The sequence below is a fragment of the Oryzias latipes genome, chromosome 13 (assembly GCF_002234675.1).
Source record: "Oryzias latipes chromosome 13, ASM223467v1".
Taxonomy (NCBI): domain Eukaryota; kingdom Metazoa; phylum Chordata; class Actinopteri; order Beloniformes; family Adrianichthyidae; genus Oryzias; species Oryzias latipes.
In genome coordinates this window covers 18,442,037-18,464,631 of record NC_019871.2, presented here as the reverse complement: position 1 = coordinate 18,464,631, position 22,595 = coordinate 18,442,037, and the positions used below count along the sequence as shown (strand labels likewise).

The 22,595-nt window shown below is 42.5% G+C and overlaps 1 protein-coding gene across 2 annotated transcripts in view; it reads left to right on the top strand.

Annotated features, from left to right (window-relative positions):
* Window positions 1–6,283: 6,283 nt before the first annotated feature.
* The window catches only part of epha4 (EPH receptor A4), a 57,384-nt gene continuing 41,072 nt past the window's right edge, over window positions 6,284–22,595 (top strand). The window contains exons 1-3 of one of the 2 annotated variants that reach the window (XM_020708322.2): window positions 6,284–6,905; window positions 8,224–8,291; window positions 10,408–11,071. In XM_020708322.2, the coding sequence (XP_020563981.1) occupies window positions 6,809–6,905; window positions 8,224–8,291; window positions 10,408–11,071 (829 nt within the window). In that variant the 5' untranslated portion in view covers window positions 6,284–6,808. The remainder of the gene's footprint in view (window positions 6,906–8,223; window positions 8,292–10,407; window positions 11,072–22,595) is intronic. The other variant, XM_011482648.3, reaches the window with a different exon arrangement.

Sequence of the window (22,595 nt, the reverse complement as noted above, 5' to 3'; positions counted from 1 at the left end):
AAAAATACAGCTAGGCAGTTCTTTATGAGCAATTCCTGCAAGACTGAGAAAAAAACTAAATGAAGAAACATAAGAAATGCTAATACAGATCATGTAGAACAGAAATATGGAATATCTAATGAACTGTAACCCAGCCCTCGTCCAGGAATAACAAAAAATGAGTCTTTCTAACCCATCTCTACATAAAAAGAGTGATTCTTATTATTGACTGTGCTGACGGAGCTATTAACCACACTAACTTTGACCTGATAAATGTCACAGCTAATCTTGAGCACAAATTTCTGAACCAACAGGAGACAAACCTTTAAACAGAACAGAGTTGAGTATCAAAAGGCGGAAAAGAAGTTATGCCTTCATCTGAATTGATGACAGCACCGTATGACCCCCATAAATGATCAGGATCTGTTCTGTTGTCTGTCTCACCTGTTGTTTGTTGAGGCAGAGAGCCGCTTTTGGCTCCAAAATGTTTCACCAGAAGGAGAAATGCTGTTGAAAGGGTTAACGAAGGACAGTGAACAATTATACATTTATGTTGGAATAATGAACAGGATCAGGTAAAAGGCCAAAACTCTTTTAGGTACAATAAAGCCTTAGTCCCAAGAATCAGTATCACCCAAGAACCCCCAGTATGGGTTGTGCAGATTTGGGGTTGTCCGGGTCCATTGAAGGTCATAGAGATTAGCGGCCGCATCTTAAGTCATGAAAATGGAACGTACCATTGTCGTTCGTGCATGTGGTAAGTGTCTTGTGAATTATTCGTAAGACTAAAGGAAACTACGCGTACTTGTGACGTACTGGTGATGCTGTGGTGTTCTTACACCACACTATAGCTAACGGTAAGGTGCAAGTACTGCCTGCTTTTTGAATGTTCACGAATCTGCACGCATTTGATGTGCACGTAATACGTAAGTGCCCATAGCACTCTACTCTAGAAACTGCACTCTGGTTGTCTAATTTCCTCATTTGTAACAGTCAAGCTGCATGGAAGGAGTGCGCACTTATCACATGAACAACACTAACAGGCTCTTTGAGCAATGCGCAGGGTTCAGTGAGAGTTGAAAAAAAGACAAATCTGTACAATACCTTTACTTACCCTTACATGTTGTATAAGTGTTCACGGGGACGTGTTGCCCGCAGCATGCCCATAGAAAAAAATGTGCATCAACCTTTTCTCCATATGGGTTCACCAGTATTTGATGTTTAGTGTGGGTCACCTGTGGGCTCCATTCAGATTTGACCATTTTTCACCCGCAGACAGCCCGTATCCACTTGTAAGGGCAGTTGGATTTAAGTTTAAAATTTGACAACTTACTACAGCTGCTTTAAGGTCAGGAGGTGATCATCTATAACATCACCACCAGGTCATGACATCAGCTTCTCTGATTTATCAGAGAGTCGGGATCTGTGAGCCGAGTTTCAAACAACCTCAACACCGCCTCAGACTGACAGAGAGTGTGTGTCGTTTACCAGCATGGATGAGCCTGTTAGGAAGCTTTTATAAAGTGCTGTAGACCTACATCTCTGAATGTGAGCATTCTTGCTCTGATATAATCTAAAAACGTGAGATGTTTGCTTCAATGCCTCGTCCTTCTCTGACACAAAACCATCCAGTAATCAAACACTCTGCCTCCCCTCCCTAAGAATGTTTCTTTATACTTGTAATGTATTTTTTGTGTAATCTGTCACTTAAAATTCCAAAGCTGCACAAGTCTGGAGCTGATTAGTATCTTTGTCACAGATATCTAAATGTGTCTCACAGCAGCAGCTTAGTCTGACATCCATCATGGGGATTTTGCTGAATTGTTACATTTCCCTTGAACAAAGATTCACCCTCTGCAACAAACTAAACAGTATTTAATTTGTTATGGTTCTAAAAAGACTCATTGGTGACTTCAGCTGCCATACGTCTCTGAAAACAGCATATTGGAAATCATGTGGTGCCTCTTTCTCAGCAAAAGGTTCTCTGTGGTTTGGTCTGTGTTTGCTTCAGCCTCACCTGGGAATGGCGCGCCACCTTCATGTGTCTTGATCAGAGGAGTTATTTCACGGAGACGCTCAGTGTGAGTACACGCCTCCTGCTGCCAAGTCTCAAACCTGTGGCATTTCCTGAAACACGACTGCGACTGGAACACAAAGGGAGGTAAATAACAAGGTAGACTCAACAACAGGAAACATTCAAAAACCACAGGTGAACCTGAAACACCACAAAGGATGTCCTGCAGCTTGCTTACTTTTCTACATCCACAGAGAGAGCTTGAACCCGCTGAGCTAGTCTACGGAGCCTGCCGTGAGCCATCGATTGGTGCTGCCTGGCAGTGGAGGGCAGAGAATAGGTCAGCATCACTGCGTGGGGCTCATGGAGGATGCTGCACGCTGAAATGTTTGTGGAAAGCTTTCAGAGTTTTAGTGGCTCTGCAGAAAATTCCTTTCTGTCAGAGGAGAGGATCTGTTTCCTGATTTGATTCACTGTCAGGAATCTGTCTGTATTTCCAGTTACTCCCATGCAGTGCAAACTGACAGCTTTCTAAATTCCCATCAATATTTAGAACCTGCTCACAGCTGAGTTGAAGGTATCTGGAAACACCAGCACAGTGTACTGACATTGAAATGTCTGTGTGGCAGTATTAAATGAAATGCGGTGAAATTAATAGGAAAATAGAAATGTCACAACTCTTAACCCTTGTGCTATCTTAGATGACCCCACCCTTACATTGACGTGTTATCCCTACCATGAAAAAGGTGAATAAAGGTGGAAAGATTTCATGTAATCCATGGATTACAGTGAAGATCACAAATCATTGAAGAAAATAGGTTCAGCGCACTGTCTACTGGGTCTAGATGACCCAACTCCCAATTTTAAAGCGCCTAGGATAGCACAAGGGTTAATAGCAACAATCATAAGATGTAAATGTGAGTGCAAAGCATGTTGGTGCATGATGCAGAAAAAGGCAGAAGAACACGTTTGTGTTTGGTGGATGATTGTTGCAAAATGTTTCAGCAGAAAGTTTTAAACTGTTGTAAAGCTGTTCATCCTCCTGAATGGTGATTCATGGTAGAAATGAAGATGTGTCTGTAGGAGGAGCTTCAGAGCTGAGTGTGCGACCTGAACATCAACACCACACAGATGTTTCTGCCAGTAATGCATGATTTAAAAAAGCTTTGATACATAAGTGCATCATCCAAAAACCCTCTGTTTTCCTTTATATGCTTAGTTTTTTTTCAGCTCTAAAATGACAAACCATGAAATTATCCAATTTAATTAAGATTCTTAAATGTTATAAACAAGAAATAAATACCAATGGAACCTTTTGTCTTTATCGCAAGTTTAGATTTTAAAAATGGATTGTTGGAGAGAATTTAACAGGACAGAGATTTATCTCATGTGACAGCCTATAATTTGAGTGATGATAAACTAAAATTGAAACAAGTGGGATTTCATGAATACCTCATAAAAGGAGTTTAAAGGCCATACAGACTGACATCACGGTGAGCAACAACTCCAGAGGTTTTAGTCTCCTTACTGACACCCTGGAACAGAGCTGCTCCTTTCATGTCCCCCATTCTCACTTTTTGGTTCTTCTGACTCCCACTGACTGTCTGAATGATTGAATGGTCTCTGAACCTTTGCGTGGAGGCAGTCTGGAGGGGGTGGGGTCACTGAACGGCAGGAGGAGGGACTAAAAGGGTCTTGATTGGAACAACGGTGCATAAAGCAGTTTTTGTAGGTGGGAAAAAATTGTTCCAAAGAAACTGTCAGTGATCCGGAAGGGTTTCCTTTCTTTGAGCTGTGATGTGAATTTGTGTGTGTGCGTGTGTGTGTGTTGGGAGGGGGGGGGGGGGGGTCTGATCTGTAGGAAAACAGAAGCAGAAGTCTTAAAAGTTTGTTGTGTCTGAGACCTCTCAGGCTTGATTTGCTGTGTTGAATGTTGGAGTTCTTAACAGTGAGAATGGATCCTAATGCCTCCAAGGGGGTAAAATGAAGCTCTCCGTTTGAAGTAAGAAGACCCCTGGAATGATGCCTGAAGAACAAGTGTCCCCAAATGAGGCTTTTTGGCCCCTGGTTTGATTTGGTTTTCTGAAAACCTGGCACAGCATTTGAGCAAAATAAGAATCTTACCAACAGTTAAGCACAACAGTGGAAGAACAAGACCTGAACCTGTAGCAGTCACTAAGTAGAAACTCTTTTTCTACCATAAGTTGCTTATTGTTTTGTTAAAACAATAACTTGGTTTCTTTTAGGTCAGATTTAATACAATCAGATTCTGACATTTCAAATTAAAAGTTCTTCAGATTGTATAATCCCGAGTAGTCCATGTAAACCCCCCACTCTTTAGGAGAAAATGTAACAAGTGTTTCTTGCTTCACATCCTAAAAACAAAAAAAATCTTTACACTTTCAAAACTAGGAGATTCTCTCCCTAAAAGCTAAAATAAAAAAGTGAAAAACAGTCACTGTTTTCATATAATATATTTTGACATCAAAGTGGATATGTATGTATATTTAAGATGAGATTTCGCAAAGCATTTATTTCAAAGCATATATATTTTAAAATAATATATAATATATTTAAAAAAATACACCCCAAAAGTACTCATACTTTTGAATCTTCTTTTATAAAGAATTCCAAAGTCAGACTGTATGTCGCAGAGAAAACACTCACTAATAATGCTGTGAGTATTTTTAAATAACTGTCAAGAATTTCTCTTTTTTAGAAATTATTGAGAATTTTCCAAAAGGTACCTAGTTAGTTTTGAACATACCCTGAAAGTGACATTTCCTGAGTAAGACATAGGTAACTCACGTTTTCTGGTCATAGTGTTAAATCTAAGCAGAGATCCTGCGAGCTCACACAGACGAATGCTTTGAAGTGTGTATGATTGGCACACAATACAGATGTGTGGGCAGCAGATGCTGTGTGGAGAAAGCAGAGTGGGATGAAACGGAAGGAAAGTATTGGTTGGAGGGTTCCCCACCCGCACACAAAAAAAGCAAAAAAGCAACTGGTTTGACAGTGGCACAAAGGAAACGATGGGGTGTAATTAAATAAACTCACTCAAACAAACAGACGAGTGGCCCCCCACCACCAGACTACTGGCTCTCTGACTCGACCATCATGTTCATCATCATCATCATCATCATCATCATCATCATCATCATCATCATCATCATCATCATCATCATCATCATCACTGTTTTAGAGGATTTCAGCACTGACTGAAGATGAGTGTCGCTCTTGAGTCTGATCCGTTCCTTTCAGGCTGTCATATGTGTCTTTCTGACTTTCAGGAGGTGTGATGCTCCTGCTTTTTTGATCAATCACTGTTTGGTTTTCTGAATATGCTTAATGAATCAGGACGACACTTGTTTACAGATGAATTCATAACTCAGAAAAGCGACAGTTTAGCTGTCAGGTCTTTAACAAAACATGTTCTCTTTGTTTTCTTTGCTATGAAACAAATCCAGACAAGTTCATCATGGTTATTTAAGAAAATCCATATTAATATGCCACTAACGTCCAAGGAAAATGGTCTCGAAAGTGAGTGTGAAGAAAACCTTTTCCAGCCAACACTTGAATGATTGGTATGAAGCCTGAGTCCAAGTGAGTTTGAAATGCATGCAGCTGTTTTCAAGAGACTTCCTAGCACAATACTGCAATCGTTCTCTGATGTGACTGTGAAAGGCTGCTGTGAAGAATGCGGCTGCACAAACCTGCAGCAACAAGTGCTGATGCACAACCCCACAATCAGCCCACGCCTGCAGTGACAATGTCTTCTGCTGACCATTCAAAGCCTGCTGACAAGTGCAGCAGCAGCAGCGGTGCATCCAGTGGGAGAAACGGAGGACCTGTGTGGGAGCATCTGAAAGAGTGGGAGCGCCTGGTGAGAAGCATCTAAACTGGCTGTTCACCAGCACGAACAATACAGGCTTTGTCTGAAGAAAAGCTGCAGGAGAAACAGCAGTGCCTCAACATCATTTTGCCTTTGAAGTGAGCTCTCCACCCCTGATGGATGGGTCTGTGCACAGCTCATCATAAACACCCATAAAGCCCTCATCATATCAGGATCTCAGCATGTGACAATAATCCAATACAAGCTTTGCTGCAGACCCTGAAACAGCTTCTGTCAATTCCGCAAAGTGCACCATCATAACGTTAGTGGGAGTCATGCTTGTTCTCTAATCCGATTTTTGAGGCAGAACAAGATGAGCCAGTGCCTCCGCTAGGTGGCAACCTTTGCCCGGTGCAGCTCGTGCGGAGCCAGACGCGGGATCGTCTGCGCGGGACTGCGAGCTGCAGGACAGAAACTGATGCTTTGTTTTTCACTCACTGTGTGCAGCTTTGATTCTTCATATTTGTTCATGTTGATCTGATTTCTGCTTTTTCTTTCTGCTCTGCGCGCCCAAACGCCGCCTTCTCCAGTTTGTTAAGAAATCTCAGCAGGTGCGTGGAGGTTGCGTGACTTAAGACTTGTCGTGTAAATGTCTTGCAGGAAAAAACGCCATATCAGAGAATCATCATCCCGTCGTGTGAGTCAGTGCGCTGTCACCTCTGGTGTGTGAGAGAGTGGGGGTGCGCGGCAGGGCACTATCATCTGCACCCCCTCTGCCCCATCTCCGTGGGGATTGACGGGTGCGCGTCAGAGCGCGCGGACCCGCCTCCTGCCCGTGGAGCGCTTGGTGCTTTGCCGCTGTCCGCCTCAAACCCAAATTCCGCTGGGAAGGAGAGGGAGGGCGAGAGGAGCGAGAAGGACCCAACCGGAGAACGAGGGAAACCGAGAGGACGTGAACAGATAGAGCAACGACGCAAATAATGGCACTCATGGCAGGGATTGTCTTCACACTCATCTTTCTCATTTCTGGGATTTTTGCTCTCGGTTCTTCTGCAAGGATATACCCCCCAAATGAAGGTAAGCATGCCTGCAGTGCTGGAGACCTCGTTCCCCCGTCGCTCCGTGTCGGTCCGTGGCCCCGAGTTCTTGCGCCGCAGAGGAGCGTTGGGTAACGAAACGCTGCCTCGTTCTCATTTACCCAACGGACTTGTTTGCTTTTACGGAAATAAAGAGCGGTGCGTTTCGTGCGCTCGGGTCTCTGAGCAGCAGCAGGGTTTCTCACTCAGCCGCCGACAGCCTGGGAGCGCAAGCTGAGCGCGAACTTGTGGCTCCAAGAAGCATTTTCAGTGGAAGAGTCAAGAGATGAGTGTGTGGCTGAAAAACACAGGCACAATTGCGCAAGTTTTTCCGCATACTTTGACGCATCTTTAAAGGAGAAATAAAGTGGACTCAATTCACTGAATACGCGAGACACCGACCGACGCCGTCAGACTCACTGGGATTGGAACATCCTCCGGTTTGCTGCGGACGCTCCGCGCTTTGATTCTTGAATCTTTCGGAAACATTTCCAAAAGTTGAAGTGCGCTGCTCGTAACATCACAAATAATTCAAGACACAAAAACACGAACAATATTAATTTTTATTAAAGATAAAATGATTATTAGTTTATTATTTTGTGCAGAACTCAAAGCTGCCAATATTTTTGTGAAAACGGGTTTCTTTCTGCTCGGAGGAGATGATCTGCAGTGCGCAGTAAATTGTAGTTTAAAAGACAAATAAAACTTTGATAACCACCATTAGTTCTACTCCCCGATCTGACTCCCCTCGGGAAAGCTGCGGCTCTGTCTGACAAGCACGAGAATTTTAAAGAACGGAAAGACGTTCGTCATTAAAATTGATGCTGCTTAGATTTTCATACGTCAAATCATTTTGTTAAGCGCGGGGACTGATTTTTTTTTTTTTACATTTCATTTATTTATTTATTTTGAGGCGGACCGAGTCTCTGCGCGCTTTCAGATCATGGAAAGAAGGTCCAGAAACGTCCTGTTGTGATTTTTAGCGGCCCTGACGCACTGGCGCGTGTTCAAACCATCCTCTTCTGCCTGCCACATTCCCACTGCAGTTTGAGGGAAAAAGCACAACTGGAAAATTGTTTTTTTTTTAACTGCTGTTAATTATTTTCTGAACGAAAATGGGTGCAAATAATGGGGTGCGTACAAAACGCACATCGGACTGACTGACCCTCATCTTCTGACCATTTCTTATTTAATGTAAAGGCCTGTCACTTTTCTCCTTCCTTGCTCCTCGTTGGACCGACCGGGTTGACCTATAGAAACCCAGGCAGAGTGGACGCAGAAGCTGCCCGTTTATGTCTCCCTTTTCTTCTTTTTTTCAGTCACGTTGCTCGACTCAAGAGCTGTGCAGGGGGAGCTGGGATGGGTGGCCAGCCCGACAGAAGGAGGGGTAGGTACTGAGGAGACGCATCCTGGTTGGACGCCTGGTGTCCTATTGAGCAAAAATAGAAAGATGATATCCATTATTGGCTAAAGCTGTGGAGCACTTTGCCAAATGAAGATGAGCCTCTCACAATAATATCTTTGTTAATCATTTCGTTATGTAACTGCCTTTATTGTAAAATGTAAGGCCTAGGTGAGATCCTTTTGTTATGTTGGATAGAAATATGGATAATTAGACCGTTTCTATTTTAACTAAACCCAGAGGCTCCCTGGAACACCCCCAGGGCCTCATGGGGTCCAGGAATCCAGTTTGAGAAACCAGGCACCCCTTCACTCTCAGCCCCTGCTACCCACTCCCTTTGCCTCCCTTCTCTCCAACCCTCCTGTAATGGTCAGATGCAGGGGCAGATACTGCAGGGGCAGATACTGCAGCGAGCGTCAGGTTTCCTGAATAGACGGCGGATTGAATCGGTCTTTGTGAAGAAACTTTATATCCCTTTCCCCTATTCAGCTGAGCAAAGAGAAAGGAACCTGGCAGCTGAGAAAGAGTCTCCTGGAATGGATGAATGGGGGGGAAAGTGCTGTGGGCTTCAGCTGTAGCAGCATTATGACAAGCTATAAACCAACATTAAAGACCATCCAGTCAAGGCGCCGTCCTGCTGCGTAGCTGGGGTATCTGTGACTCGGTCAGGTGGACGATTCCAGGCTGAAAACATTTTATAACGGGAGGGAAAGGGTTCAGCACATAAGGAGTAATTTAGATCACAGACAAGCCACATTTATTGGAGTGGATGAATAATTGCCTAAATTAACCAAAATAACAGCAATTTCTCCTGAATCTGTCCTACTTAAACAAATGAGATGACAAGCACAGGCAGGCCTTTTAATGTTGCTGAAAATTATTATAAATGATCTACAATCATGTCAGAGAATAAACCAAACCCAGTAGGAGCCCACCTTGTGCTGTTGGTGCAGGCTGGCTGTAGCTGTAAGCTTTTTAAATGAACCAGTGCTTCATCCGAGCCCCCCCCCCCCCCCCCCAGGCCAATTTTTATCTCAAACGAGTGATTGACAGGGTCCTGGCAGCCCCTGAAAACGTGCATTCGCCCTCTCATTACTACCAATTGGTCTTATTCTTCCTCTTTCCTGCTATCAGGGAAAGGTGCAGCCTTATCTCAATACAGCTCGATTACCACAACAAAAGGGGGGTTGGGGGGAGGGGGTGCAAAGTGGAATGAAACTGCATTGATTGATGGGCATTTTCCTAAATCATACAGCTGCAGCTGTATTTTGCATTATCCCTCCCCACTCCTGGGAAATAAGGCTTTAATCCAGATTGTTTATGATAAGACATCAAGTCAAATCTGGCAGGATAACCCGGATCTCTCACCATCCACAAATGTTTATGTTGTGCAGTTTGATTTTTAATGGTTAAAAGGACAGCGGCCAAAGGCTTTGCTGCTCTTGTTTGGAATCCAGCTCAAAGACAAGGAAAAACTTGAGGGAGCACGCTGCTGTGAGCCTCTTAAGACAGGCTCGTGTTTGCTCAACAGCACTCTGTCTAGAGGGGAAATGTATCATAAGTTAAACAAACATTTCCTCTCAGCGAAAATAAGCCTGGATGAAAAAATCCATGAGCCTCATGTTAGTGTGTCCCCCCGTTTTATGAGACATGAGCATTTTTAACCCTGAACCCTTCTGGTCTATCATTGGGTTTGATTGGGATTTGGGTTTTGTTCAAAACTCCCCCAGAGACAGACCTGAAGATGGCTTATATGGAACTCATTACGTGCTCCTAGTTCAAAGAAAGTTCCTCATATTAATGGATTGTAGTTTCAACCTCGAGGCTGAACTAGTCAATTAATTAGAAATGACTCATAAAACATTCATTAAGTTCATACGTCAACTATGACTGAACAAACCATAAACTCCTTGACTGTCATTTAGTTTTGTACACAGCCCACATTATTTATGAGAGCGTTTATTTCTAATACTTTTCAGATGTTAGTAGAATTTAGCAACTCTGCTGCAGTGACTCCTCTTACAGTTTCATCAACTTTGGTTTGAAGATTTCAGTTTGATCCAGATTTTCTGGTAACATTTTTAATGTCTTCTTTCCTCAGTGGGAGGAAGTGAGTATTATGGATGAAAAGAACATCCCCATTCGAACGTACCAGGTGTGTAACGTCATGGAGCCAAATCAGAACAACTGGCTCCGCACCGACTGGATCCCCCGTGGAGGCGCTCAGCGTGTATACATCGAGATCAAGTTCACCCTGCGAGACTGCAACAGTCTACCGGGGGTCATGGGAACCTGCAAGGAAACCTTCAATCTTTACTACTACGAGTCCAACAATGACAAAGAGCGGTACATCCGTGAGAACCAGTTTGCTAAAATTGATACTGTAGCTGCAGATGAAAGCTTCACTCAGGTGGACATTGGCGATCGGATCATGAAGCTAAACACGGAGATTCGGGATGTGGGCGCCTTGAGCCGAAAGGGTTTTTATTTGGCCTTCCAGGATGTTGGAGCCTGCATTGCTCTGGTCTCCGTCAGGGTCTTCTACAAGAAATGTCCATTATCTGTACGGAACTTGGCACAGTTTCCCGACACAATAACTGGAGCTGACACCTCCTCCCTGGTGGAAGTCCGAGGTTCATGTGTGGATAATTCAGAGGAGAAAGAGGTGCCCAAAATGTATTGTGGAGCTGATGGAGAGTGGTTAGTGCCCATAGGAAACTGCCTCTGCAACCCAGGATATGAGGAACGCAACTCAGAATGTCAAGGTAAAAACTCTCTGTTTCCTCTCATCTTTTATGACTGACATCAAATTTCTGGGGATCCTTTTGACAAACGAGTTTTTGTAAACCGTACGTTTATGGTGTTTTTGTCTTCAAGAACGTATTTGTTCTCTTTGTCCTTCCCACTCATTCCCTCCATTCAGCCATCCAGCACCCTGTTAGATGTTTTTTTTCCCTTCCCTCCAGTTTTCTCCCTGCTGTCTTTCTATGTGATGTAGGTAGTTATGAATGTAAATGAAGTAATTAGCGAGCCCTCTGGGAGGTGCTGTGCAAAGAGATGAATCCCTGGAGAAATGGTAGAACTAGGGGAGGCCAGTAGAGCGGTTTGGACCGCTGTTGTGGTCCTTATCCAGTCCATTCTCCTTCTGGTTCCCAGTAGAGCCTTCAGTGAGGGAAAGCAGAGAGATCTGGTTTGTAATTCCGGGCAGGTATCAGAAGAGTGTAAATATGCTGCTGAGAGATTGAAATGATGTTCGGATGAATGCCACTGCTTTTCCTCCACAACTATTTTGATCTTTGCTTCCTGTAGTTCAACACCTGTCTTTTTATTAAGATTAAAGGTCAAGGAAGAGATTCTGCTCTTCAAGATTTTTTCAAATTTGACACATTATATAGATTTTTTTTTTAAAGATATTGAAACATTATATAAGATATTTTGACATTTGCTCATTTCTTTTCAACTTCCGTAAATGAAAAACAAGTCCCTTTTTTAATAAAATGCTTTGTTACTACAGTTTATCCTGAAAAAGTTCAGTTAAATTCATCTAACTGTTATTATCATGGATTACATTCAGTGTCTAGTTGGACTGAGGCTCAGTCGCAGCCTCTCCATGACAGCAGATGCCAGTTTTGGCAAGATGTTCAGTCGGTGCCTCCCACCCACCGCCCATCACCATCACACATGAACAGCAGCGACAGTAGGAGGTCAGAGGCTGGGCGCGGGTGATTAACAGGGGGACGAACTGCTACACCTCTCTGCATTTACGAGGAGGCTTTATCTTGGGGGACTAATTACATGACAAACAGGTTTGGTGATTTAGGGGTACCACGGGCTGCTTGGGCGGTGGGAATGCAAAAAGGGGTTCAAGTAGTCCCAGATGTCAGAGTCTGCTTTTCTGTTGTTGGCTTCAGAAAGTTCTAGCAGAGTTTCTGTCTCTTTGTTCCTTTTGTTTGTTCCTTTTCCTGTACTTGTAAGCAAACATCACTCTTAGATATAATCTACCAAAATGGCCGTTGTTAATAAGTTAAACTTGATTTCTGTGATTTTTGCATCCATGTTGCATTAGAAAATATTTATATCTGTGACAATCGTGGAGGGAAATCTGTTTTTTGAAGGTCTCTCAAATAGAAGGATGACTGATTCAGTCAGTCATTTGATAGTTGTGGCACTTAAGCTGCCAATCACAAACCACCAGATCCTCAACTGCTGACCTCTGTGAAAGTTTCCTGTGTGTTCAGAGATCTTGATGAGGACAGATGTCTGTGCAAAGGTGTAATCCTCAATTTCAACCATTGTCTGTATCTGTGAACTGGAGTGAGAGTGTGGGGACCCCACCTAATAGAAAATGGTTTACATTTTTTTTACCATACAGATGCCACCATTTTGGAGGCAGACGTCGTCAGTAAGCAGTGATTGGTCAGAGTCGGTCTGAGTCTATGTTTCTATGGCAACTAGTCCCATCAATCATGAGTGAGCTTGTTGGAACCCTAACCCTCTCTGTCCAGTTTTCATCTTCAGTCAATGGTTGGAGGAGAGTTTGGGTGTCTCTGAGTTTGTCTTTTCACTTTCTTCTTAATTTCATGCATTTGAAGAGGGATAGTGTGTTTGGATTGAGCAAAGACATCAATGCTGATCTGCATCACTGACTTGAGGGTTAAAAGGTGCTGACCGCTGTGGCTGTTCAAGTGCCATCATGAGCTGGTTAATATTCCCAAGGGCGATGATCTGTAGTGGAGGGAGGGGCTCACTCTCTCTTGAAATGTTGACTAAGCACCAAAGACAGACAGTTTGAGGGGGCTCAATCCAAAGCAGCAGCACTTTTTTTTTGGGACAAAGTTGTGTGTTTTATGATAGAGTAAATCATTTAATAAGGGTTATCTAAGCTTTATATGTGTTTAATGTTTGATAGACAAACATGGTTTAACTGTGACAGAGTGACAACACTAAATAAATACAAAGAAGAAATCAAAAATGCACCAATGCAGGTTATGGCATGGCCAGGATGATAAGAGAAAAGTTTGACCTTGGATTCTAACTTGGAGATAGTGTTTTGATGGTTCCGATTCAAACTCAAGCTGCAGCACTCTGAAAGATCCTCAGCTTGCCAAACAGACGGATCTTGTGATGGTGGTAGTACCATAGCTGAAACTCCAGTCTGAGTGATTTTTCTGTCTTTGTGCTTCTCAAAAAATATATATAATTCATAAACTATGGTAATCGTAGGCCTATTTGGCCAATTTTTGTATGAAATCTGTCTTTTCTTGGTTGAATTTAAGAAATGAGACTGTTGGAATTTATCTGCTGTATGTAGGGGTAGCAGAGAGTCCAATGGACCGTTGTGGTTTGGTGACTACGTAGAGTTGAGTGTCATCTGCATGACTGTCATATAACATGTTATTAATAGGTTATAATACCACAACTCATTAGGACTCACTCTGACTCTGTTTTTCTGAAGGTTTTCTTGGACTCAGTTTAGCGACTGTTCTTTGCATGTCAGCATGTCCGTGCTTGCCTTGTGTGTGCGCATGGGTGGTGGTAATGATGGTGGGGGTGTGTGTGGATGAGGGCAGTGTGTCCCTTGGTTCCCAGCCCAGGATGAATGGGTTCTCCTCCATCATTGTTTGGGGCGACGGCAGAGCCGTCTGCGGATGGGGATGTTTTAGGAGAAAGGGGGACAGGGGGAGCTACTGGGGGGCACAGGACTTGTTTTCTCCACCCCTTGCAGGGGTCAGGGGTCATCCTATTCTGCATCCATCTTACTGCTGCATCTGACAAGGTCGGGAATCCAGGATTGATTAAGATGTCAGAGTTTTGACAGCTGTAGCCGTGTAGTGTGTTTGTGCCCGCTGTAGACCAGGGGTCAGTCGGGTTTGCTCCCAGAACCGAGACAAGGCGGACGACTAGGGTACTGAGTCTGAGGGGCCCCCCTGACTTAAAGAGAGGGGTCTCTGTTTGTGTTTGGGATCCCTTTCCCTGTTAACTGGCTCCCCCCACGTACTCTGAGGGGTTGGTGGAGGTCATACTCCCGCTCCTTATCTGCTGAAGGGGTCTCTGCTGCTGCTCTGTGGATGGTCTCACTGCCTTGGAAGGCAGTGAGACCAGAACTCTGTTGGCTTCAGGAAAATTCTGGTGTAGCTCATCTTTTGACATTTATTTTTATAATATTTTTTGGTCTCCTCACAAACAGATCTTAATTTTTTGTGGGAAATCTCATTAACCAAACAGTTTCTCTCCACACTACTCATCATTTAACCGGATTCCTCTCATCAGTCATTTGTCAAAAACGTTGAGATTCGATCCCGACCACGGATAAAACTCCTGCAGGAGTTTAGTTTCTGATGAGTCCAAAAACATTTGGGATCATTTATGTATCATGAGGACAACTCTGTGGAAAAAGTCTGACCTGGATTGGAGTTATGTCAAAGATAGAACAAAACCTTCTGTGTTCAGATGTGTTAATAAAGTACTTTAAACAAAATCTCAAGAAAGCAAAAAGCCTTTTGTTTCAAAGAATTTTTTTTAATTTATGTTTTGCTAGAAAATAATCTAATTAAGAAAGTTATTTAAAAGGAAAACCATTTAAGTTTGAAAAAACATGAAAAACCACCTTTTTTTCTTATAATATGTTTTTTTGTAAGATGATTGCTTTTTGTCCCATTGAGAGATTTATTTGTAAATTTGAACAAAATCTGCCAATAGGGTAAGAATTTTTGACTTTTATAAGGGGCCTGAATTTGCAGTGTATATTTTGAATGATGCACTATTGAAGGTTTAATCCTAATCTTCTTTAATTTAAAAAAAGGATCAATTATTTTTTACAAACCATTAACTTAAATAGGTAAAGTTCTACATGATGAACCTTTGTTTTTGTTATTCCTAACAAGATAAAATGTTTTGCTCATAATTCAATATCTGGAAATTCTCCTGTTCATCAGACATGACAAAAGTAATACTAAATGATTAAATATAGTAGATATGACATTTTGTAATTTAATAGTTGAATCTGAATATCTATTTTTGAAACCTAATTCATGTGTAAAAACTTTCTTGCATGAGTGAGTGGAAGAACTCACTTGGAGCTCACCTGAGCCCTTCGTTTTTGACTCATTATTCCCAGCAGTCTTCGCTGAGCGGAAAAATCTGGTTGGTGTTAGATCGAGAGGTTTGAGGAATAAAATTTCCATGTGTGTGTTAATCTGGGTCCTAATTCTCTCCATCCCTGTTGTCAGTGTTTAATCTGCGCTTTGGAGCGTCTTTCTAAACTCAAGTTCAACTTCAGTTTTAGTCTGCAAGTTCCCTATATTTAGCCATGAGAGGGCCCAAGCCAGGGTCACCTATGTGCCGGTCCCAAACCCGAATATATACAGAGATTTGTGTCAGGATGGGCATCTGACAGCAAATTTTTCCCAAACCGAATATGCGAATGAGACCTAGTATAATGTGGAGGAAGCAGATTCGCTGTGGTGACCCCTAAAGGGGAAAAGCCAATAGGAAAAGATTAGTCTGCAAGTCTTTGCTAACTTCCAAAACACAGAACCACCCCCATCCCTTTTTAAAAAAATTCCTCCTGTCATGTCATTCTGCAAGAACATAAAATAACTTTTTACATTTTTTTATGTTCATGCTCATCTTTTTTTAAATCCATCTTTTCATCGTATTCTTTGTAACCAAGCTGCTCTCTTGTTTTCTGCTCCACTTGAGTTCTTTTGCGAATCTGGCTCCGGCCTCTGAGGTAGTTGGAGTTTCTGTCAGCCTGTCCCTGGTGACAGCAGCAGGAAGTGCACTGAATAATGAGATTATACCTTCACTGATGGAGGGGGCGGTGGGGGGGGGGGGGGGGGGGGTTCTGTGAGTGTCAGCGCAGTAAACAGCAATTCTTAACTCCAATTACAGACATCTAAGCACAAGCAGCGACAGAGTTTTTACAGCAGGATGTCATCACAGCATTCATGTGCTCACTGAGCCTCACTTCCACTGCTTATTCAAGCAAACCCCAAAAACCTGTAAAAAATCACCCATCATGCAGCAGAGTGCACACATATGTGCAGCAGATGCACACACAGTTGTTCCACAGTCAGAGCCAAACCCAGCAAAAGGCGAGAAGGGAGGATAATCATCCGTCTGCCTCAAGAGCAGCTCATCTTCTGCTCCTGCACGGAGACAAGGATCTGCTAGCAGAGAACATCAGGTACAACAAAGGAGGACGTGATGTCTGATGGGAAATCCTGTGCTTCCGTCCTGTTCCCTCTGAAATCAGGCTTTAAAGCATCTCCTAATGCTCTGTCCCTCAGAAGATGGAGCAGAAAAATCCCCACTGTTTGGGGGAGGGGCTGCTGGTAGTAATTCCGCCATCATTAGCAGAGGTGCTGAAAAGTTTTTCCTGTTCGGGCAGCCGTCCTGCCACGCTGTTTGTTCCCTTTGCAGTCCTTGCCACTCATCACCCCCCTCTTCAGGGCAGGAAGCCGCCTGTCAACCTGCATGACCTGGGTGGATGGCTGCAGCTCTCACCCCCAGCGCCACACTCTCTGTTGGTCTTCAAATAATGTGCCAGCCACCGTTTTTTATTGATTTAATGCTGGTCTCTGTTTCTGCTGTCAGCACTGTGGTGTGAATGTCTGCACAATATAACTGCAGAATTCAATTTTAATGACATTCCTTTAAACTGTTTAAATTGGAAGTTTTAAAAAGTGATTGCCAACACAGAGTCAATGAGCAGATAAATGCGGTTTAATCTAAAGGAAATAGGGAAAAAAAGATGCTTTAATTAGGATTTAAAAGCTTTAATCATTGTTCATTTTTCTGACAGATTATCTGATTATGTCTCATTTGCAGATTCTTGGATTACATAGATTAGTCAGAAAAAATCCAATTAATTTCTCTTTATTACTATTTGGTTGAGAAATCTATTATATGGAGGAATCATTTTGTTTCATTGCTTGGTTTTCATGACTCTTAGTTGCCTGTTGATTATTGTACCATGAGTCTGTGCTGAGTTTCTGTAGGCTATGATGATTGTCTTTAACACAAAGGTTAACTTCTCAAATGTGGAACTTTTTTAGCTCAAAATGAATAAGAAAGATAAAAACTCATGTGTACATTTGCACTTTTAAAAACTTCCAAAATATGTTTCTATGACAGTACCAATCCGATCATTTTTTGATTTAGCGTTCCCAGTGGTCTTTTAATCATCATTATTCGGTTTTTATCCAAAATCAGAAAACTTGTGTCATTTTTTAGGACATAGTATCTGCAGAGCGGCAGGAGTTCTTTAGAAATGTAATATAACATTACGGGTGGAACAAAAATGGCAAACAGTTTCGAAACTATTCACCTGTACAGTTTTGAGTCAGATCAGAAAAGGAAAATGAAGACATACATTAGGGTTGGGCGATGTCCCTTAAATTGGCCGTTGACGATGTTTGCTGTCAACCATCGGGATGGACGATGACATCGTCGGGGGGGGGGGTGGGGGGGGGGGTTATTTTTACATTTTTCGTTCTTATATAACTGCTATTCGTTTTTTTGCTTTTTTCATTTTATTTCCCAACTAATGACTAATCCACGATGATCCAGTATAAACTGAGGGAAGTGACTTTAACAAAAAAAGTAACAAACAAAATAGAAAAGAAGTAGTCCGCTCCCGCACTTCACTAGTGAAGTGGACCGGCGGAGCGTGGACTTACAGCTTTGTGTTTGAGGGGAAGGGGGGGGGGGGGGGGGTGCTTTGCTACATGAGCGCTATGTGTGGGAGATTTAAGACTGCGATCCGTCCCGCAGCTCTAGGGGTACTACCTACCGAACTCAGAACCGGGTCTAAACGTGTGTCTGAGCACAGCTCGTATCGTCAGCACACACAGCAGTTTGAGCTTCAAAGCAGAAATGTCGCTCAGTCCTTAGAAAACATTCAAACAATCACGCGGATTTGTGTTTCCAGTCGTGTCCCGACTAAATAAAGGCTGATGTTATTCTTACACGTTTACGTGCAGCGCCACCCAAAGCTAATGTTGTTAGCCCGTGTTAGCATACTGCTAATCCTGGCTTCGTTCAGAAAAAGCACTGACCACACGGATTAAAATTTAAATGATGAGCGAACAGGTGTTTCATAATAACCGTAACATTATTAAAAGCACGTTTAGAAGATCATCTCGTATTTTACCGAGCTGACATGTCAATATATATAGCCGCTCGGCGCTGTTTAACAATGTTTTGTATTGAATTGTTACATACAATAAAGTTTGAAAAAAAAAAAAGCCGCTCGGCGGAGTTTATATCCTTCCGTTTTTCAAACCCTACTGCGCATGTGCGAATGATTTATTCCGACGGAAAGTGTGACCTTAGTGAACGTTTTTATATTCTGAAAACATTTTTCTGGGCCCATGTACACGGTTGGATTCTAATCTGACCATTGATCCCATCAAGATATTTTGTACATGTAACCGCGGCTTATGGTGTCGACGCGCAACGTGGCGGGGGCGTGGCATCACGATGGTGGTCTCTCCATCGGGATGTCAGTCACCCATCACGATGGACGATGATATCGTCCATCGGCACAACCCTAACATACATGGATCTAGTCGTCTACAAGTGATGCATCAGAATAGAGCGGAGTGGGGAGCTTGTGGTCTGCACCAGCGTTACATATAAGGGGTTTTTCAAACCACATTTTTTTGTATGCTCCTGATTCAAAACAATTTGAATAAAGAAATACTCAGAAAGGCAATTTGGAGCTTTATTTTCTTCATATGCCTCCCATTATGAGACAAATGCCACAAGAACATGTTAAAAATGTTAAAAACACATTTTTCATTGAAGTGGGTAACAGCTGAAACTTCATGAATGTCGATTTTTTTTTTAAATTTTCTGCTAAAGATCTAAATTTTTCAGATTAGTTTAGAATTATCAGAAAGTTTCAATTAGACTGTTTTTTTCATGACTTCCTTCAGTTGGACTGGTTAACTTTCCCATTAGACAAATTACATATTTTATTCTGTTTACGTTTTACCAAAAAAAAGTCTCTCCTCTCCTCTCCTCTCCTCTCCTCTCCTCTCCTCTCCTCTCCTCTCCTCTCCTCTCCTCTCCTCTCCTCTCCTCTCCTCTCCTCTCCTCTCCTCTCCTCTCCTCTCCTCTCCTCTCCTCTCCTCTCCTCTCCTCTCCTCTGAAAGGCTTCCTCTCTTTGAAGCCTGCCATGGAAGGAGGGAGCGATTAAAGCAGTCAGCAAGCAAATTAGCATGTCAAAAGGCTCTGAATCAATACCCCAGCTCTCTAGCAACACAACCCTGCATTCCCCCCTCACCATCTCTCCAACCATTCCTGCCTTTCTCCGTCTCGACTCGGCTCTTCTCCTTCCATTTTCTGCAGCTCTCCTGCTCCTTTGCTGCTCTCTTTCTCCTCATCTTTGAGTCCCTCTAGCCACCCCCACATACACACACACTTCTTCATCTGGCAGACGTTTGGAGATGAGAGACGGGGGGGGTTAAGGAGAGATGGATGGATGGATGGATGGCAGAGGGAGACGTGTGGGGGGTAGAAGTGGACAGCCAACAAGTGAGCATGGGTGGACTGTTTTGAAGGGGGGAGTCATGAAAGAGAAAGAGGGGCCCTGCCACCTCCTTTGTACTTGGAGAGAGGCACCACTGACCTTCTCCAAGAGGAGAAGAAGAGATGGAGATGAGGAGGAAAGGAGGAAGCTGCAGAGAAAAAAAGACAAAAGAACACAGGAGGAAGTAAAACGGAAAGACTTCCAATCTGTGGTTTTTCTGCACTTCATCCATCAGTTCAACAAAAACCCTTTTGAGGCGGAGCAGTGTGCCGCTGATTGCAAGCACACAGTCAGTGTGTGTGTTTGTCAAGTGGTTGTGTGTGCCTAAAGCAGTATCTGTTATGTATTTATTGTGTGCATCTGTCTCAACCAGCGTATCATATTCTTTATCATACACTTCCATTAAGGTTGAAATCTGTAGCGCGATCTGCGTGTTGAGACAAAGTCGCCCCACAGCTGAACCGTCAGGTTGCCAGCTCTCCCTCAGGATTTGACAATGGGAAACTGATTGCAAACACCTTGAGATGTTTTATCTCTCAGTGTCTTTCTTCTGCTGATTTCTATCTTAAGCTTTCTCGATCCCGCCGGGCCAATTGTAGGTGGTCTTTTCTTCTCATTCTCCGTCCTCCTTTTCTCTGGGGGCACAGAGTTCAGTGTCCAAATCAAAGGCTGCTCCGTAGCAATCAGTTAAGGGTTATGACAAAAAGCCTTGCAATAAAGGGTCCTGATGTAATCTGATGGGACCTGAGACTGGACGCAATGCCCATTTTAATGAGCTCAGATCCCCTTTTCTAATCAGGAAATGGAACACTGGTGTATTCTCTCTGGACTCACTCAAAAGGTACGATTTCAGCCTATCAACACAAAAACTTCTTCATGTGGGAAGAAGTTTTATAGAAAGTTTTACCAAAAAATGTGAAATCCAGTTTCATAGCCATGTATAAATCAAGACTTATATTTCTACTCTAATGTGAGTCTTTACTTCACGTTCAGTGAATGCTCTACAAACAGCATTTCTCAGGCTGCTAAACTGCAGTTTGTTGGGTTTTTTTTTCCCGTCCGTTCTGAACGTATTCTGCAGGCGTGGCGCCAGACTCTTCCTCCTAAATGCAACAATAAAGCCGCGTTTTACCGGTTTGACGGGGTTGGTCGCTGCCGCATCATAAGCCTCGAAAGAGATGAAGTGTAAGTTCGCAAGAAAAAAATCTCTATGGAATCTCTTAAGGTTAAATTTCAAAATTCAAGTTCAATTTTATTCATAGAGCATTTTCCCCGTTACAGACCTTTAAAGTGCATTACGTAAAATATCTAAATAAATGATAATAAGAATAACAGTAAAGATAATAATCATAATAAAGGCCTGTAGCACACACACATTATATAAAAACAAACAGAAACAGTCCATGAAATCAGTTAAAACAGAAGTAAATGTTAAGAGTGAAGCTAAAAATATAAGTTTGAAGTCTTTTCTTAAAATCTTCCACAAAAGATGACGCCCTCACGCCCTCAGGCAATCTCTAAAGTTCTGGAATGAGGCCTCGCAGTGGGTTTTTGCTGAGACCTTGGGGACCACCAGCAAACCTATACCTGAGGACCTGAAAGTTCTGGGAGGATCATAAACTAAAAGCTATTCTGATAAAAAAAGAAGGTCCATATCCATTAAAGGTTTTATAAACTATATCAAAAATCCGCAAATCCATTCTGAAGCTGGCTGGGAGCTGGTGCAGAGATTTCTAAATTGGTGTGATGTTCTCCTTCCTAACACGTGCAGCCGTGTTTTGAACAAGCTGCAGCCTTTTAATAGTATTCATATTGTATCATTAAAATATCATTTTCAGAGTATTCTGACACTTGTAATCAGATGTAAAAATGTTTTCTGCACAGAGCCTAATGCAGCCCAGCCAAACAGAACCTCTTTTATGTGACATTTTTGTTGAGCATTAATGTTTGGTTTGCTTTTTAATATCTCCACCAAAAACTGCAAACCATATTGTTTTTTAGAGCTGATGATGCAAACATTACTGCTAATGTCTGCTCAGGTCAATAACCCAGAACAGCAGAGCAGAAACACCTTTTTTGCTCATAGGTTTAAAAAACATTAACAAAATTTATGTCAGAGCCACAGTTACTCTTCCAGAACAATTATATTTTAAAACATTGCGTTTGTTCACATGTATTTAGTACAGATTAAACAATGGTTTGATTGAAAATCCAGTAGGGCAAAGAATGAATTATTATTTTAGTCTTATTCTGGAACTTAAAACAGATTCTCCTCTTAAGTTACGTTCACATTGCCCTCTGCAACGCTCATCTAAGTGACCACTTCCAACGAAAAATCGAAATGCACATTTTGGGCTTCCGCGTTTAGACTTCTTTCGTTCCGCAACCATATATGATCATTTTCATGCTCAATGTACAAAATGTGCAGCCATTGACTTTGCGTAGAAAGTTATATCATTTGAACTTGAACCAATCAGGGGCTCTGATTTGGTATTGACATATGGATGGTCTTCTTTTTACTTTACAGAAGTGCCAACCATTTGAAAACTGATCATGATGGAGAAATTAATAATTACGTTTTGAGCCCTGTGAGAATTCTATGACACCAAGGCTATCATGTATCCGAATAGAACTGTGAAAGATAAAACCTGAAGCAAGATTAACCGGATTTGGCCAGCTTTGACATTTCACATCATGTCTTTTCCAACTGCGCATGTGCTTGCAGTTGGAAGAGGGTGACTGTAGCGATA